Source organism: Coenobita brevimanus, chromosome 93 (assembly GCF_032717465.1).
Source record: "Coenobita brevimanus isolate Jiangsu-jjx chromosome 93, ASM3271746v2, whole genome shotgun sequence".
In the NCBI taxonomy this organism is placed as follows: Eukaryota; Metazoa; Arthropoda; class Malacostraca; order Decapoda; family Coenobitidae; genus Coenobita; species Coenobita brevimanus.
Window position 1 is genome coordinate 22,156,819 of NC_137046.1, and position 20,610 is coordinate 22,177,428.

Consider the following 20,610-nt stretch of genomic DNA (forward strand, 5'->3'; position numbering starts at 1 on the left):
CTTTTCTATGTAAGCTTATGTAAATGAAATGATGTTCACAAGTAGCTGAGAATGAAGATGTTACGAACTTGAACAGAGTAGGTTTTATTTTTCTGCATTACAAGTAGGGTTTTCTCACTATTCATCACATGCTATTACTATGAGCAACCAAGTTCTTCCTTACGTTGTCTTTTCGGTATTTATTTTGATCTTAATGCGCGAATTACTTGAATAATACTGTGCTCAGAAATTGTAGTACTGCATAGAAAAGCATTATTTTAGTGACTGCAGAATTATTACACCATTTTTTGTCTTGATTCCTGACACACACCGTTACAAAAGCGTTACGTGGAACAGCTGCAGGTTTAGTACATCTTGCTGTAAGGACGATGCTTTCCTATTCGAGTATCCGCGATATGCAGACTTCTTTATGGGAGACCATAAGACTGCACAAACTTATACGGTATCGTTCCTTAAATAATATCCTTGATCTTTCAGTCCGATGATTTTGTTTTCTTAAAGTTGAATTTAATTATCTGACGCTGCTCTGAATAACATTAAAAAGAAAAAGTATTTGGCCGTGAGTACTGTTTATTTATGATCTACCTTTCATCATTATCTTCTGAGTAAATTTTCCTTGGCAAAGAATGAAATCTGAAATGTGGAAAGAGGTAAGTAAAAATATGAGGCATGTCTTAAAAGAGTAATGGGATAATTAAAGGTTAATAGTAGCATTAAAAAAGAAAAATGGGATGGATCGAATGATGGAGATGAGGATATACTGTGGTAAATGAATAAAAAACTTCAGAGAAACAGATCCTGTAAACAAATGGACGGAACTGTACAGTGAAGCTAATAAACGGGCGTGACATTGATGTGTGCTACATGGTCTTTCTCGGAGGCCATCTTGAGTGCCTTCTTTGAGTGGAGCTGCGAGATGTCAGTGACGCGTGTTGGGGTGTTGGGGACGCGTTTGTAGTACAGCACCTCCGCCGCCAGGGCCACCATCGCCAGCGCTAGGCCAATCAGCGTGGCGATAAAGACGCCCCCTGTGTTGGGCGAGAACAGTTGTAGAATGGAGAACAGAAAATGGAGTACCAGATACGACAGTTTTATCATTAATCATGACAAGAGAATGACACATCATACAATAAACCAAAAATAATTATCTGTTCCTATGGAAAAAGTACACAACGATGGCTGGACACCCCAAGCTAATTCAAAATGTCCTCTAATCATCGTAAGAGAAAAATTTTAGGAGTGCAAGCAACATTGATGCTCAACTGACGAATTCAGTAAAAATAATGAACAAATCAAACCAAATATACATACTTTGAGATATATAGTATAAGGAAACTCTCTAGGAACCCACGCAACATGATGTCGTACAGACTCGGCGCTTAGCTGAATGAGTGGCCAGTACATTAAACATATTCAAAAGTACTCATTATAGAAAAAATAAAATAAAATAACCAGAACACCAAAACAAACCACCCTAACCTAACATGAGCAAATCTAGCTGACCTGATCCACTCTAATCAACCTATCCTAGCCTAACAAGCCAAACCTAACCTAACGAAACTAAGCAAATCAAACCAAATCTAACCTAACCAAACCTACTCCAAGCAACTTATCATAATTTAACCTATTTAACCTACCAAATGTGAAAGTGGATGGAAGAACTGCCAGGAAATCAAGAGAACTGTTGGGTGAAACTCTGGGAAGGCACTTTAGGATTAGTGAGCTTGACAGAGTTGCTGCGGAAGATCATGCATCATGGAGAATGGCAAGCAACCATACAACACTTTCATGTATATATTACACGGGAAAATCATTATAGTTCTGTGTAAAACATTTTACTTATATGATATATTTAACTCAGCATAAGCTATTCTGCATTTTTAAAAAGTTTTCGCATAATATACCAGTATAGTGCGCTTGAGCGCGTGACGAGCGAGCGAGCGTTTGTGTATATGCCCAGCATCATAATTTCATTTTGGTGTAAGCCTTCAACACTTCTGTAGGGTAGTTTAACAATAACAGAAGAATAATTAAGCTAAAATATTTACTTTCTCATGTTTTCTCTCTTTCACGTTTTCTCTCTGGATGTTCATATAGCGAGGCGCCGTAGCATTTATCACATGCGCAATGGTCCGTTCTCTGCTCCCGACTTGCCATGTTAACGAACTGTGTCGGTAAATGCTTTGCTATTGATCGAATGACAAAACCCAGGAATGGGGCAATTACCCTTGTTGATTTCACCCCCAAAACACAGAAAAAACGTTCATATATTATTATGAGCCTAATATCCGATCTTTAATTGTTAGAACTCATGCAAGGAAACGTAGTGTTATAACAGAAAATCTTATTAAATTCGATTTCATTGTGGAGTATGTCAATTGAAGCCCTCGGTACATTCTCTTGGAAAGCTGGGATTCCAAGGAGTTTCTTTGGTCTCATAAGTACTGTACGTTTATAGCTCAAAACAAAATTTATTGAATGTATCTGTTACCTGCTGAAAGAATCTCTTCTCTCGCTCACATAGTGGAAAAGTTGTTAGCCTCTGAAAACCATCCCGGTTGGGCTGTGTGGTGTCGGTCCTCTCATTTCTCAGCTGAACGTAAACATCGCTTCGCTACGTTTGCTCGTTGATATAGTCGGCATATACGTTAAAGAGCTCTGGGTAACGCTGCTACGTATGCACGAGGTGCACCTGAAATTTTCATATCGAAATTCGCATCTCAGTCAGTCCATCCAAACTTTGCTATTGAAGCTTATCCAAGTCTGTAAATATGGTAACTGATTGGCTGTCGTAAAGAGACGAGTTAATGCATTTGATGGCTTATCACATAGTCGCTTATAACCTTTCACGCTACAGTTACAAGATATTGTTCCGTGCGAGTAATTCTTTATTGGCGAAGGAATGAATGTGGAGGTCACATAATCTCCCCTTTTCAAATCTTAAACCCATGTTCAAAGGAAATAACCCTTAATAACCGTTCTGCAGTCAATAAGCATAAATTTGCTGTATTCTAACTAAGGCACAAATTGATTCACTCAGCAGTACAATTGGAATCGTGTCTTTTTAGAGAAGAATGGGGGAGCGATTAAAAAAAAAAAAAAGTCTTAATAACCCTCATGAAGTCGAGAAGCATCAGTCTAATCCTACTTTTTCTCAGCTGACCTAGGATTAAATGTAGGAAGTTGGTATCCCTGAACACCACCAATCCCTCTTTGCTGAATGGTCAAAGATAGTAATTAATGATATACTATTGACGCGTTCCAATACTTATGTTAAAGTGTACAGTCTTATGCAGCTTGATTGATACTGAAGTCGTGAGGATATATTCGAGCATTCCGCAAGAGTCATGATTATTGAAATCTTAAAATGATAGAACGCTCCTAAGCAGGAGGTAAAACATCATGGAATTGACTCACGTGGAGCATGATTGAAAGAGAAGTGGCTTACACATTCTACAGAGAAATCAGTCAACTGCAATATTTATCACTGTCATATAATATACTTTTCTGTGATGATATCTCAAGACATTATAATGGAACGGTCTATAATTATAATACAAAGCAGTGTAAGGATAACAAAAGCACTCTCCAGTTCATGTCACTCAGCACCCAGGCTTTATATGACAATCGGACAAAACTGTTTGCACTGTCATAGATGATATTGTAAATAGTGGTCTACCTATTTTAGCACAGATTTTTTAGCGTTCTTGATGAAACTTCCATTTTCTATTATCTCCATCACTGATCACGTATGTCGCTAAAACTGCATTGTACGGGTCACCACCTAAGTCCACCAGTCCACCGGCCCAAGAATCAATTCGAGTTCTCCCCAAAAGCTGGACACCCAGCAATTCTTTCCTCATTTATGGAATGTAACCTTCAGATTTATAATGCAGGTCCGGTTCCGTTCCAGGACTTAACAGAGAGGAGTTAAAGAGACCTTATCCAAAAGCCTCGTAGTCGGCCTGGAAGTCGAATCCGGAAGAGGGAAAGAATAATAAGGCTAAGAATTAATACGTACTACTAAACAAGCGATATTAAGACAGACAATATTTTTCCCCTAAACTCCAGCTTTCCCCCAGACTACAGCACTCAATCCTCGAATTTACCATTAAGGTCTCTGTTTCAGTTCTAGGGAACAGACTGAATAACAGAAGACTTTGCCCATTGATTTATGGCTAGCTGAGTATGCTTCCGATTATAGTTGCTAGCTGAGTATGTTTTCAATTACATCACCTGCCACCCCACGTCAATTATACACAGTTCCTTATATCAGGTATCAGCCGCTAAGGCCGTAAGATTTGTCCCTCTCCCAAGGAAAGATTTTGCCACCTTCATCTTCCTTGAGAAGTGACGTTATTACTCACTGTTAATTGTACATACACAGTATCATGCACAGTGTGATTTCGACGAAATTGAAACTATGTAGAGGTCTTTAATGCCTGTACTCTTCATTCAGACAGTCTGTAGAGTCAGACCCTCGGTTAGGCTTTAGTTTTAAAGTTCCGTTGGTTTCTGATTCTTCATGAGGCCTTACCCCCTTTCCCCCAAAGCCAAGAAAGTTCGTAATGAAACCAGATCACTTTATTCCGTAGTGTTCATATACTACGGTGTCTTTTGTAAGCAGATATTAGTTATAATATTCTCAAGTCATAATACAGGTATGTGGTTCATTAACTACAAGACCGATTCATGACCTAGTTTTGGGGGAGTAGGGGATCTGACATCTTGACTTACGTCAGTTGATTATTTAGACTAATTTTGTAGTGGTTTACGGCATGCTTATAATGTTTTTTTTTTTTTTTTTTCTAATTTATTAAGTGTACACCAGTAATCTAACACGATGTGTGCCACTGCCAGACGTTCTTAATCATTAATCTAACTTACAGGCACTGTTTTGCAAACTGACCATTCATCGTACAGGGGACAGGTGAAATTTAGCAAACAAACACCTGAAACCCGGGCTTCAGTGACTAACATTTAGATTAATGAAATCGTCAGGCGACACAAGAGATGTCCTACGATGAGAAGACAAATGGTAACAGTATGAACTGACTCGGGATTCTATGATTCCCTCGGCTGAATAAAGTCGTGTGGTTGCATCTGGAATAAAATTCCGAAGTTATTCCGACCATAAGAGAATTAACCAGCAACAGTGCGGTCGAGAACTGTAATAATTTCCCGTTAGCACCAAATATCATCTAAGTGGGGTACGTGCCAAAAAGAAAGTATTTTCATGAAATTTCATGTTTGCAAGCATCCAGCCACCGAGACAAATTATAATTCGATTAGTGCATTTTTGCTCATACAATGCGTGAGCGCCCTTGTGATTTTGCAGGGCTGTTTCAGATCTTGTATCTATTAAAACAGATCGAATTATTCACACATTTTTGAGATGGTGACATTAGCAACTTGCAGATAATCATTATGGTGATAAAAGTCAGCGGGAAAGCTAAAGAATTGGTCAAACTCATCTCCTTTTTATCAAGAAGCTCATGCCAAGTAACATATAAAAAAAGACACTCGGATCAATGATGGAAAATATTAAGGGCTAACTGGGGGAAAGCAGCGTATCTGGCAAGGAGAATTTTGACCTAAGGAGCCAGCATGCTCTACGCTAGCCCTGCCACAGTACTCAGAAACACGCCATCTGGGGACCACAACACCTACTGTACAGTTGTGTCTTCTTCACCAACACATTTTTCCCATAATAAACTTGGCTAGACTTGTGGTGTTTCCTACTCAATTCCCGAATTTACCATATTCGATATTACAGGAAGCTAATATTGGACACTCTCTCTCTCTCTCTCTCTCCAATCACACCATCATCTTAAATGACGGGACCAACTGCCTAGCCCCGGGCTCCTACGCTCCTCATGGGGAAATGTAGGATTGCATGGTGGATGGATAGTTTTATATATATATATATATATATATATATATATATATATATATATATATATATATATATATATATATATATATATATATACAGTATATATATTTTACATGTGTGTGTGTGATCCGGAACACTTCTAAGTCCACTGACTGCTTACCATATTCCGTGAGTTTGTTTAAAGTACTGTAGATTTTATTGCTTTGTTAAATACGTAATAATCTTGGCGAACATTGTAGAAACAGTAATTCATATTTATTTTGCACCCTGATACAATTCTTCTGCACCCTCCACCTCAGCTATTACCCTAGTATTTGGATGTTATTAAAATCTTTGGAAGGGCTAATCAAGTATTTTTCACTGGCTAATATAATGGTGCGTTGCTGCTCACCCAGACTTTGCAGTGTGATACCCTCTGAGTCGCTGTCGTTGGGGCAGGCACCGCGGGCAGATGAATTCCAGAACTGAGCATTAAGTGCCTCGAAGTACCGATCTTTCTGAAGCTCCAGGATCCTGTGAGATGAGGGAAAAAAAATTAATGATAAGGGTGTGGATGTGAAGGTCCAGGTGGCAGATATAAGAATGTGGATACGAGGAATGAGAGTGCTAGGTGAAAGAGTGTGGGGGAGAAGATGCTTACTGTAGAAGAGATAGTGATTATGACTGGTATTTTTCTGCCTGCGTCGCAAGACGTTACGCATATGACAGCAACAAGAACTTTTCTTGTTCTTGTAAAAAAAAATAAATAAATACACCTTCATTCCACTCAAACCACTAATCCTCCAGCATCCATTTTCACGGAGAATACAACCATGACCCCTCCTCATTCTCACCAAAATTGCGGCTCAGGCCAACCATTTCTTTGTCCCCTTCGACCGTTTCTTTACCCCACCCCCCTCTTAAGGCTTAATCTTGGAGGATATTTTAAAACAAATCTTCAGTGCATGCAAACAACTATTCCTTAAACACATATTTTCAAAAGGCCCAGCCCCACCGCCCACCAAACTTCTAATCCCATCCTACTCATTCCTTTGGTCATCACGCCCATTTCTATCCCCTTCTTTGGTGGTTTGACACTGCAAAACAAGAAGACCCCAGTATGTCTGTTCCTTCAGTCAAAACAGATAGGGGAAAAAGTAAGAATCAACATGAAGCGTATAAAAAAATATCGCTGAAATTTCATATGAAAGGATGAAGGGAAATCTATATCGTATACTATCGAAATCTGGCAGGGAAAAGGGCTGTTAAGTGGATAACGTTGTTTCAGTGTTGCTGTATTATTTCCGATGTGAATGAGAGGCAAACAGTTGGATTTTTACATTATTCAGTCTTGCTTTTGTTGAAGACCAAGCCAGATATTTTTTCAAACTACTCTTTACGTTATTGGTGTATCGAAATCTACTACATTCCATGGCAAATTGTTCCACATTTCTGCAGTCTTACTGAAGTAAAAAATGTAGCTTCACTTACTGGTTTCCAATATTTGTGCAACCATTACCTTTAGTGTAGATTGACCGGTGTCTGTAAAGCATCAACTTCTTTTTAAGCATGAAGGGACATACCCACTGACAAGTGTAAGTACAGTCAGTCAAAAGAGTATCGGTGCACACTGAACACACACACGCAAAATATGTTATCACAGACGATGGATACACCTAATGGCCGTTGGTCCTACCCCTTGTTGGTAGCCATGCTTTCGTGTGGGTCCCATATATCGCTCACAAGCCAGCATACATAATAAGTGTATTGTTACTCACTTCATATTCAAATGTTGTAGCCCTCGTCGTGAAGGGCAAAAATTGCTCCACATACCACACAGCACGTCGACACAAGGAATGGCAAAGCCTCCTCAATAACGTCCTACATTTACTCTGATAAGCAACATTGCGTTTTGCCATGACCTAGTGACAGCAGAGGAGAAGGTTGTGTATTTGGTCAGGGTGTCATGAGTGGAATACCAACATTTTATCTTAGATTTCATCCCCAGGTGGTGGTCAACAGAAAATTCGGCATTGTAGAAAAGAGTTCATTTGTGCTTCTGACTACATCGTCAAGAATCCCTCGAAAGAAGATTGTGTGTGTGTGTGTGTGTGTGTGTGTGTGTGTGTGTGTGTGTGTGTGTGTGTGTGTGTGTGTGTGTGTGTGTGTGTGTGTGTGTGTGTTTGGACATGAAAAACTAACATGGAAAATTATTCATCGCACTATTGGGGTTAAGTAATTTATACATATACAGAGAGAGAGAGAGAGAGAGAGAGAGAGAGAGAGAGAGAGAGAGAGTTTCACTGTATATCATCTGCACTACAGAACGCATAAACTTACGGGAAGGAGTTTTACTGGTGGAGGGAAGAGTTGCTCTGAAAATGCTCGAAGCTGTCCTGATATCTAAGTAGGCTAATTACCACTAAATATGCATAGTACAGTACACAAATGTAAACTTATTATTCTGCAAGTAATTTATGAACTTAAAATCTCATGTTCAGAAATGTATTTATTTGAAAACCGATTGTGAGCAATGTATGTTTACCAGAACAAACCGAAAATAATTAAATAATTTAAATCAGTGTACCCTGATACATTACGAAGAGTACCTTCATAATACAATGATTCGAAACGCTTTAAATATAATTTCTTTTAAATCTACCAGTACACCACCGGACGCATCTGCCCTGAAAAATCATCGTTTTCCCTGAAAAATAAACTTTTGCCCTGAAAAACACTTTTTCCTAGTCCCGGGGGACTGCCCCCTCCCCCCAGCCACGTACGCCTATGAGAAACGTATTCCCAGACGCTCTCATCATTCCCAGTTCGATAACTGTATATCACTCTGGATAAAACGTGGCATAATATACCTCACTGCATACCAGGCCCATCCATATTATCTGCCCCATATATTACCTTGGAAAGTAAAATATGTGTAGTAATATTCTGTATAATTGTCAAATTTTCTTGGCAGAAATAACACACAACACCGCTGCCAGTGTTGTGTATATACTTTTTTTTTTTTTTTTACAGATGATCAGAGGACGGAGAAACTAAAAAAAATAAATCCATACACCAGATAACATGTGTCCTCAATAAAAAAAAAAAAATCCGTAACAGTTAGTTTTGAACTGCTGTACTGTAGGTTGAAGTTTGGGGGGAAACTATTCTGCGGAAGCGAGTTTCAAAGAGAATCGGGGAATAAAAGAATTCTGCTATATGGCAGTGTGACAGTCCTGTCATGTGCGCTGCCAGATGCCCGTGTAGCACGGGGGAAGGTGTGGAGACGTGGCACAATGGATGCAACTTCGTCTGAGCATTTGCCATAAAAGTATCTGTAAAATAATGCAAAGGAGGCAACATTCCATCTTACTTGTAGGGGAGGTAGTTCGTTTGTAATTTCAGGGTTATTAATAAATAATTCTTACAGCATTGTTCTGAATTTTGTCCAATTGTTTTAGTGCAACCTCTCCACATCCACTCCACAAGGGTGAGCAATGTTCCTGCTGAGAGCGCACATGAATCTTGTAAATTATAGTTAAATGCTCGTCAGAGAAGTAGTTGCAGATTCTATACATTAATCCAAGTTTCCTTGAAGCGGTTTTAGCAAGTGGTCTAACATGAGATCCTGCAGTGGAGATATGAATACCAACCTCCTAGATATCAAGAGCTGTGGTTACTGAACACTGCAGGAAATCTCTGGACCGATCCTGCTGGATTCTTTTTTGACTGCACGCTCACGAAAAAAGATTCAAATACATGGGCATAACAGATATGGGATGGAGTAGAACGGGTTTATCATATCGGACAGGTTAGTATACCTGAATACCGGTGAATACTCTTATGTCATTACACTTGCGTCTAATGTTCAACAATTACAACTGAAACAGATAATGCTGCATGATAACCACATGACTGAGCTTATAGTTGAATCGTTTTTATTATCGGCATCATTATTGTTAGTATTAGACTGTACAGACCGTCGGCGTTATATTGGAATGTACACCTAAAGAGAGGAGAAGTGCTGAAGTCTCATGAAGCAACTGCTTTATATGCAAAAGGTTTTGAGACATGTTGAGCCTGACAACCGTGGTGATGAAATTACTGCTACACAGCATAGTCATGATCGAGTTATATAACCTGGAAATCCAACATGATAAGCATCGTACCATTACTGCCCTTCACGGTGGGGGTTTATCTTATCGCGAGAAATCACCAGGGATTTGGGTGTTCGTATCAACCGTCTCACTATGGGTTCACCGGGATCTATGGTGGGGTCAACCTTATCTGTGTACTGTGCTTTCCAAAGAGGGGTCCACTATACCCTATTAAATAAATTATTATTTCCTGGACGAGTTTGTAATCTTAATAAAACAGTGAATGATCATAAAAAGTAATCAGTTATTTGAGTTAAACATGAGGCAAATGTTGGTGATGCTTCACTGTGCCATATGGCATCCAATAAACTTAAACCCTTCACACATGGGGTATAACTTACCTTCACCTGAATAACATCGTCATGTGATATTCAGAATAATATTAAATTAAGCAGTGAAATACTATGCCATATGGTTGAACAATAAAAAAACAATTGACTTCCATCGTTCCCATATCTTAACTGATATATATGGGCAAATAACACCAATTGTTTATGTAGTTATGAAATATCCACTAAGCCCCTACTTTATTTTCATTTATTTCAGTATAATGCCTATATAGTAAGTGACTGCACTACTGTACTGTAGTATATAGGTATTATATTGAAATACATTAAAATCAGTGCCGAAGCTTACATAACAAGCACGTGGAGAAATGAGCTACTGGCAACTCCCTAGTCTCCCAGATCAAGGTTCTGCAGATTTAGATCATATAAAAATTCCTTTCTTTTTTGTCCCTCAGTCCTGGCATCATTTTGGTCACTACTTTCTCTAATTTAAGAAGAAAAATCTCTATGTAAGTTGGTGACCAATAAAGAACACACTACTCAAGGTGTAAGTGGTGTACGAAGGAACTGTACAGAGTAGGGGCGATATTCTGCTATTTGAATCTGAATGCTCTGCGTATCGATCCCACTAGTTAGTTTTCCTAATGCATCTGAACATTGTCGACTTGGTTTTAGAAGTTTATAATAATCTCATTATTTCTCTTAGTTCACGTTCTCTGAGTAGTAAATGTAGTGTAGTTTCGGTTCTACTCCCTATACGTCGACCTTTGCATTTTGTAGTAATAAATCCCTAAATTACACTTATTCCAAATGAACGGCTTTTCATAACTGGAATTTCAGTCTTTATATGGCACTGTCTTCTCAATTACAAATTTTGGTATCATTGTCAGATTTGGATGTTTTATAACACAAACCCTCTTTAATATAATTAATATTAATTAGACAGAATGAGACCTATGACTGACTATAAAAGCACTATAATGACAATATTCATCAGTGTTGATTCTTTCCCATTAAGGACATCATTTTGCTTAATCTGTCTCATCACATTGTCACTGAAGTTATGAATTTCAGCCCATAGGCTGTGGCATGCCTGTCAGACAGGACGACCTTAATGGAGGAGATCTTGGGAAAAGTACCTTTATCTCCTGAAGATTTCTCATGGGAATATCCATAAACCCGTAAATCAGTCTTTCTACATGCAAATGAAACAAGGTGGAAAACTCAAGGGGGTCTCTGTTCGTCTGCAGTGATGAATATTAAGTCATCTTGTTTTTAGCCATTTTTGCCTGTCATCATGATTCTGAACATTCCAAGCACAAAATAAAGATAGGGATATTAGTGCAAAAGACTCACACAGTGGAAGGGACAGCCAAGGGGCACTCACTGAAGAGCAACTCTGTCACCTAAACATCTTGAATAACCATAACGCCTCGAAAGGTCGTTCACACAGACCTAATGAGGCAACCTGAGTTCTCAGATCTCACTTTAGGTTCACCTGAACTAACCATTTAAACCATTTGGAACTAGTCTATGAACTCTGATCCAACCACCTTCACATTAGTGTCAAAGCAAACCCAGTCAAAGCTAAAGGACCTTCAAAGAACACGAGAATTCTGGCTGAGCACTATTTACACAAGATGTAGAATAAGGACTAGACATTTGTAACCTGAAATCTTCCTCAAAACCGAACAACTTTGCCACCGTCTTCAGTAGAACCATCACAACTGTAAAAACAATGCATAGCCGTAGTGGCCGCATCAAAAATTTCAGTCCTAATTTCTCTCCTGAAATACAGCAATTCACCAAGAACTTGAAGAAAAAAAACTTAGTCAACCTCAGTAGCTCTAGAATTCATGGACAACTTAGACAGAGATCAAAACATGTAGAAAGACAGATGGACAACTTTGTGAAAACCTTTGCTCACTGAATAAATTTCTTCAAATTTTGGAAAACATTCCAAAAGCATCCACACAACCAAAAATTAACCAGCTCCAAACCAAAAAGGCTTACCTACCAATAACGGAACCATTCCCAGCATCAGAGAACAAGCTAACAGTCTAAAAAACAGTTGTCTCGAAAAAAGAACTGGAAAAGACGGAATTCTTGGAGAACACAACAACGTGCCCACCAACTGGTCTACGGGCCGAATATTTGACTGTCCCTGTGACCTTGGCCTTCGACAGAATATTCTTGAAATCGAACTACTTTATTCTTGCCCAACCCTTGAACATTCCACCAACTTTGGTCCAGATTACATCAGCACTAAGCTGGCTTCCTCCAGTGACCTTGAGCTTTGACCTTTCCCTGTGACCTAGGCCTTTGACTGATTGCTATGAGAATCAGATCTCTTTATCCTTGTATTAACCTGATCCCGTCAACAGCGTTTAGTCTGCATCAGATAAAAGTCGTTTAAGCTGACCTTGGCATGTGACCTTGAACTTACACCTACTGTTCTCAAAAACATTAGGTCAACCTCTTAAGTGATCTTCAACCCATCCACCAGATTTGATCTAAATCATCTCATAACTGTGTTAGTTATTTTGTTCCCTCACAGACACAAAGTTCAGACATTATCCTTGCCATGTGACGTTGACCTTTGACTGATTGTTTTCAAAATTGAATCTCTTCGTCCTTGCCTGGCCATTAAGTCTTCAACCAATCTTGGTTCAGATAAAAAAAAAAATAAGTTGATCATGCTTTGTGATCTTGACCCTTGACCTTTCCCACTTACCTCTTGATCTTTGACTAATTGTTCTCGATACTGAATCCTTTCATTCTTGCATTATGTTCAATCATCCCACCAAGTTTGGTTGAAATAGAAAAATACTGTTTAAAGTTGATCTTATGCTGTGGCCTTGCCTTTGCCTTGTTGCTCTGTGTAATAGCATACTGTAATTATTCCATGCCTATTCCCTAACCCTTCCACCAAATTTCGTTGAAATTGGACCCAACCTGTTTGAGTTATTTTGTTACCCCCCCCCCCCAACACACACACATTGGTTGAACATTGACATTGTCTGTTGCTCTTTACCTGTTACTGACTGTTCTGAAAACTGAATCTCCCCTTTACTGCGTTACCCTTAAACCTTCCCCCATGTATTGTAAGAATTGGATAAAACACTGTTTAAGTTGATTTTGCTCGGTCAAACTTTAACCTCTTCCTGTGACCTTGATCTTTGACTTACTGTTCTCTATTACAAGAGATTCACTCATTGATAACCCTCTTCTCTTCCGCCAAGTTTGGCTAAAATCAGATAAAAACTTGGTTATTTCTTTAAAACACAAGCAGGCAAGCGCCGATCAAACATACTCGTAGAGCTTGTGTTCACTTCCCGGGAGCAGGTTTTTAAACAATCTAGCACAGCCAACCTGAAAATCAAGGGAAAATACACACACACACACACACACACACACACACACACACACACACACACACACACACACACACACATATATATATATATATATATATATATATATATATATATATATATATATATATATATAATCATCATTAGTCACTGCAAGTCCTCAGCTGAACAAAGGCTTCCCCCAACCTTCACAAATTCCTCGACTGAGCCAATCTCTGCCAGGTTTTACCTGCAAACTTTCCTATCTCATCTCTCTACTTTCTGTCTGGCCTTTTTCTGCTATGCTCACAACCTCTTGAAGTCCAGTCAGTCAACCTCTTGCTCTACAGGTTATCTCTTATTCTTGCTACATGCTTTGCCCATCTCCATGTCAGTTCTTTTATAACCTCAGTAATGTCTTTGACTTTAGTCTGCCCTCTTACTCAAGTTGATCTAATCCTGTCTCTCGAAAATATTCCCAACATTGTCCATTCCATTACCCTTTGAGAAGGATTAGCTTGTTTTCCACCGATTTGGTTATTTTCCAGATCTCATAACCGTGCGTCATAGCTGGGATTATACATTCGATATATACTTTCGTTTCATACATATTGGCAGGCTATTTTTTGTCATGTCCCTATGGTTACCGAAAGCATTCCATCCAATTGTAATGTGTCTTTTTATTTAGTTTCATGGTCTTTCTTAAGTTTTAGTATTTACCTCCAAGTAATTGTACTCCTCAACTTCAAGAATTTCATTTATTTTTGATGATTTGTTTTATATTTTTTATTTTTTTTGTATTTTGATTATACATTAGTTTTATTCCTCTGTTCAGGTCATTTAACATTTCATGCACTGCCTCTTAGGTTTCTTAGATCAGGACAATGTCAGCTGATTATCTTAAATGGTTTAAGTAATCTCCATCAATGTTTTCTCCTTTGTTCTCCCATTCTAGCTTTCTGATAATGCTTTCAAGGCATGCCGTACACAGGTTTTGTGATACTGAATCTCCCTGACGCACAGCATTCTCAGTCTTAATTTTTCTGAGTCATTATGTACGCTAACTCTAGCAGTTTCTTCTTCGTATATATTTTCGTGTAGCTTGCAATTTTCTCGTTTACTCCTTGTTCCCGCAATAAATTTACAACTGTCATGTGCTCCACTAAGTAGAAAGCCGTTTCGTAATCAACAAAACCTCAGCACACTAGAATATTACGGGCTGTAGTTTTCTCAGTAGCTGAATCATCGTGAGTAGATGAAAGTCGAATACCCGCTTCGGAATCCTGACTGCTTACTTGTTAGTTTTCTTCCAAATTTGTTATTCTTTTTGTAAGGACTTTAGTGATGATTTTGTAAATAAATGAAAATTAAGGTAACAGGTCGATAGTTAATAAGATCTTTCGAGTCGCATTTCTTACAAAACAAAAATAACTTGCATTACGCCATGTTTTGGAATTCTTCTTTATGCTACGGGTAAATAAGTGGTCGAGCTGGTTTGGAACTTCTACTCCTGCATCCGACAGTAAATCCCCTAATATTCCATTTTCTGGGGCCTTTCCTCTTTTCATACTTTTAGAAGAAAAATATACTCCATTTGGTGTACTTCTGGTACATCACGTATGCCAGTTGAAAAGTTAGCTATTGGTTCACGTGTCTTTCATGCATACAGATCATTGTAAAACTCTTCAGTTCACTTAACCCTCTCCTCTCTGCATTTAATGACTTCATCTTTTTTTGTCTTTCAGCGATATAAGTTGTTGCTTTCCTTGCGCCATATAGCGTCGGACTTGTTTCAGACTTTTTCCTTTTTGATGGATTCTTTAATCTGATCCATGTTTCTCTCTCATTTTTCTTCTTTTCTCTAGTTCATAAGTTTATTATTTCTGCTCTTTCTATTACATTTTTCTTTGTTTTTCCTTTCATCTGCTTTTTTCTTTTCATGAGCTGGACGGTCGTTTTTGAATACTTTCTGGCTTTGGTTGAATTAATTTTCCCTACTCTCTCCGCTGATTCCCTTAGCATTTTTGTTAGTCTATCATTCAAATCACCCATGTCACACTTAGTATAACTTGCAGCATGAAATCTGTTCTTTATTTCTAGCTAAAAAGCCGCTTTGTGTTCACTTAATTTTAATGGTCATATTTTTTTATTTCTAATCAGATTCTTTCCCTCACTTTGAAATTGAATCTGGCTATGCAGACCACAATTCTATGGTCACTTCCTAAATTTACCTTGTTGATGGCTGTGACATTCGTGATCATGTTGATCATTTCTCCTGTAATGAATTGGTTTTTGTTTTTTTGTCTCTCCATTTGGGTTTCTCCGTGTTATTATGTGGTAGAATGTATTTATTGTTCTCGTGATATAAATTTCAGCAGAATTTACCACCATTTCGCCTTTGTCATTCCTCTTTCCTTCTCTGACTTTTCCCATAATATTCTTCTCCATTTTTGACCTCCCAACTTCTGCACTGAAGTCTCCCATGAGTATAGTATATCTGGTCTTTTCTTTTCCCATAATGTGATGGATATCATCATAGAATGTCTCTGCTTCTTCATCTTTGCTTTGAGAGGTGGGCACATATCCTTGTATTATTTTCAGGGTGTATTTTTTCAATATTTTAATTACAATCCATGTTACTCTGTCAGACAGACTGCTGAAATTAACAAGATTCTCTGCAAAATTTCTGTTAATCAGAAATCATACATCACTAACGCTTACATTCCGTCTCCCTCTGTAATAAAATCGGTGGTTACTGTCTTGGACCTGAATTAAATTTTCTTCTCTTCTGTGATCTCCCTCGAACCTAGAATATCCCAGCTAATGTTTTCCAACTCATTCATTAAGCCATCAAACTTGTAATCATCTGTGAGGCTTCTTACATTGCACGTGTAGATTTTCATGTATTTCAGTTTGTTTAATGTCCTGCTTTCTGATTTGCCGAGACACTGCCTATTCACTTTTGGTGGCCCATTGCTTGTAAGCACAGGAGGCAGTGCAACTGGACCTTTAATAGACGCTGATCCACCAGGACGGCTCGAATATTCATTACCAGTAGAATTCATGTTTGGTTGGGGGGATTATGGGAAATAATCTCACTTTTCTTCGACATAGATTCTAGTGAGCTGTAATTCTTTTACCATCTTAGTCAATATATTCGGCGGCGCCCTATATACAGTATGTAAGAGTATAGGGGGTCCCATGGTCCGCGCCATCTAAGACATTACCTCATAAATTATATTTTTGAGGAGTTCCCCTATCTGCCACTCAGGGACGTGTCAAGTAGCAGTGGGAGCCTGCCACTGATATATATATATATATATATATATATATATATATATATATATATATATATATATATATATATATATATATATATATATATATATATATATATATATATATATATATACACACACACAACAGAAGCACTCACGCACACAGAGATTGACAGACACATCGATACTACACACACATAAACAGAGACAGGCACAGACACATACATACACGTACATTCACACACGCGCGTGCGCCGGCACACACGGACATGCAATGACTCGTAAATATAAATACACTCACACACCAGAGTACCAAACAGCAGAGTAGCTGCAATAATTGTTGCCCCAGCTTCATCTGGACGTAAAGCCGGTTGATTGCAGGTTGAAGTCTTTCTTCCCACATCCCACCTTCCTCTGTTCAGTTGACAGGGAGGGCATTAAAGGACGTAACCAGGCATCTTCACCTCCCAGTTATATCGGTGCCACCAGGTGAAGGCGCCCCTCTCCAGCACCCATCACTTAGTAAGACAATTTCCGTATAGATATCTCACTCACAGACACGTAACACCAAAAGCTATATAACGTAATGGATCCATATACATCCAAACACCAGCACGAAACCTCACAGCCCTCACATGACACAGACTCGGGACATCCCGTGACAGGAATACTCATAATTATTTGTACGACTTATTCTGAGTGACTATGGTACGACACGTGGTAGTTGAGTCTGGGTGTGTGACTGTGGCGTGGAAAATAACTACAGTCAATGATGAATGGCCTGATTTTCTCGTGTGAGGAGATTTCGTAAATGTGTGGTATTATTTGTGTGGTCTGGGCATCTTATATGTGTTTGAGGGGCGGAGTGTTTCTGTAATTGTGTCATGTGTTAGTTGTGAGTTTTCGTGTGGGAATGTGGACTTCTGTGGGGCGATTTTAGTGTACAACGCTTGGTATTTTATCTTTCTGCATGTGATGTGTATGTTGTGGTTTTTCACTCTGTGATCTGATTCTCTGGTGCGTGAGTGTGTACATCCGTGAGCGCGTGAGTATCTGTGTGTGTGTGTGTGTGTGTGTGTGTGTGTGTGTGTGTGTGTGTGCGTGTGTGCGCGCGCGCTGGCGCTCGCGAAAAAACATATTCAAAACAGTTTTCAATATGATTTTGAGCAAACCATCTGAGAAGTTAAAAGGTTAGCCAAAAAACTGAGCTATTGTTTTGATAATACTGAAGGTCATAGGTGAAGATCATACGGCTGGATAAACACAAAGGGCTTTTATCCAATTTATGCCAAACTTTATGGAAGTGTTGTAAAAAGACAAAGATGAAGGGATTCGATTTTGAGAACAATTCATCAAAGGTTGTGATCATAGGACAAGGTCAGATCAGTGGTATTTCTGGTATTTTGCACGGACATTCTCCTGTTTCTCTCTCTCTCTCTCTCTCTCTCTCTCTCTCTCTCTCTCTCTCTCTCTCTCTCTCTCTCTCTCTCTCTCTCTCTCTCTCTCTCTCTCTCTCTCGATAAACTGCATTTTGTTGCAAGTTATTCTTTTTTTGGAGAATACTTGTTCCCCTGCCTTGCATAACCAGTCTGCGGGTCACTGCTTCCTCACTCTCCCTTCCAATGAGATATTTATCGGTATCCATATCCGCCCGTGCTGTTGGCCAGTAGCTCCGCAAGGCGTGTGAAACAAAGCCAAATTGTGTTTAAAGAAAATATACTTATTTTTGTAATTTTAACTGCAAAGTGTACATGAGTTAAACGGGTATAACAACTATGAAAAGACGTTCATTTACGCGTTTGATGCCCCTGGAAAAAATATATATATATATATATATATATATATATATAATATATATATATATATATATATATATATATATATATTATAAAGGTGGGTCAAAAATTTTAATTAAACGAAACATGGATATTTTGATGCCTGAAACACCATATTCACATAATATAACTGTATTATTGAAAATCGGCCAACGCTTCTCCAGCAACTTTATTATATGCTTGCACCGAATGAGCGCAATAATAATTTAGCGATAATACGAACTTTGGCAGCTTTGACAATGACGATACTGATTTTGACGGCTTTGTTACTGGTTACACAAACGAGCTGTGCTTGTCAGTTCTTAATTTTGACTTTTGCATTCATTTATACCCTGTGTTGGAATGATGGCTACCTGCATCACGAGAGAAAAGGTCAAAGATTCCGTACTTGGTTTACCTCGTAGTCTTCCAGTGCATGAGCTACCTACATGCAAAGATGTCATTAGAGAGTACATGGAACACAAAATGACAGAGCCTTTATCAAGCACGCAAGCCCACGCTGAAACTATTGCTGACGAAGTAGTAGTAATATATAAGAACGCATCAATTCCTATAATTGACTACAAGAGCATTTCATCCGTGTGAAACTCTTGATAACAAAAGCTCAGGAGGTAAGAAAATACTCTGCAAACAAGAGGACTTCAAGCACCTACATGGAGATGTAGGCCACCTTTGATGTAGGCTACTATTTGACATCTGCTGCTGTAAATGCAACAAAAATGTTGATGCTCGAGAGAGATCTGAGCGTTGTTGTGCCAGGGCTTTCAAGATACCTCCTGAAGACTGACCCTTTTGGGAGGACCAAAACAGTTGTAGGAAAATGTACATCGGCAAAGTAGACAAGCAAAAGACAGCAAATAATGAAATCGCCTCAAACAGACATATGAAAAGAAAGCTTCATGAAAAGTCAGTTCAGGAAGCCATGCATGATGAAGATGCAAGAACAGCATGTAGGGATGATACTGATGATACTAGTCGTGATGTATCAGATCAATATGATGATGATGGTACTGGAGAAGTAGAGAGGGGCAAGCTGGGTCGAATAGACTGGCATATCCTGAACTATGTCGTATATCAGATCGATGGCAAATGAGCAACAGAGATATGTGCTCCATAGTGAATGCTGCACTGAAGGATATGGGTATTCTCGCTGAGGAAAACAAACTTGATCCTAGCAAACTTCCGCGCCAAGGGAGATACTGAAGGGATATTGCCGTTCAACAGCATCAAAGCACCATGACAAAGGTAGTTTGTCTGGGTTTTAATTGTAAAATTGACAAGACTTTGAGTGAAAGGGTCATTATCAAGGAAGACCACTACTCAGTAATTGGCTTCCCTGATGCTTCTTACATAGATCATGTCTCCCCTGAAAGTGAAAAAGCAGTGGATATCGCCAAGATCATGTCGCTTGTCCAGGAGACCGATTCAGCAGAATCACTGCAAGCTATTGTTTGCGATGGCAAGAAGAATGGGGTGATTCGTGTGCTGGAAACCCAGCCGGGGAAACCATTACAATGGCTTGTCTGTTTGTTACATCTCATAGAAGTAGTTTTCAGACGGTATTTTGAAGCCACTGATGGTGCAACAACGGATCCAACTGGCTCCAGAGGGGAAGTAGGTAGATTCCTTGAGTTCAGTCCAAAGGATCTGACAATTGTAGATTATGAACGGGAAATGGAAAAACTTGCACTCTACCAGATGAAGTTGAGAAGAATCTCAGCAATGATCAGCAATACTTGAACCGCACATGTCTGATATCTCTGGACTTTGGTCCGGCAGTGCAAGTCGGAGGAGCAAAAGGCATAGTTTTGAAACCATCTGCGCA

The 20,610-nt window shown here is 39.0% G+C and overlaps 1 protein-coding gene across 1 annotated transcript in view; it reads right to left on the minus strand.

Moving 5' to 3' along the window:
• Nucleotides 1-831: 831 nt before the first annotated feature.
• Ir8a (Ionotropic receptor 8a) overlaps nucleotides 832-20,610 on the minus strand; it is a 180,433-nt gene continuing 160,654 nt past the window's right edge. Inside the window, exons 16-17 of the mRNA XM_080282267.1 lie at nucleotides 6,288-6,409; nucleotides 832-1,028 (exon numbers count right to left, since the gene is read on the minus strand). Coding sequence (XP_080138393.1) covers nucleotides 832-1,028; nucleotides 6,288-6,409 — 319 coding nt within the window. The remainder of the gene's footprint in view (nucleotides 1,029-6,287; nucleotides 6,410-20,610) is intronic.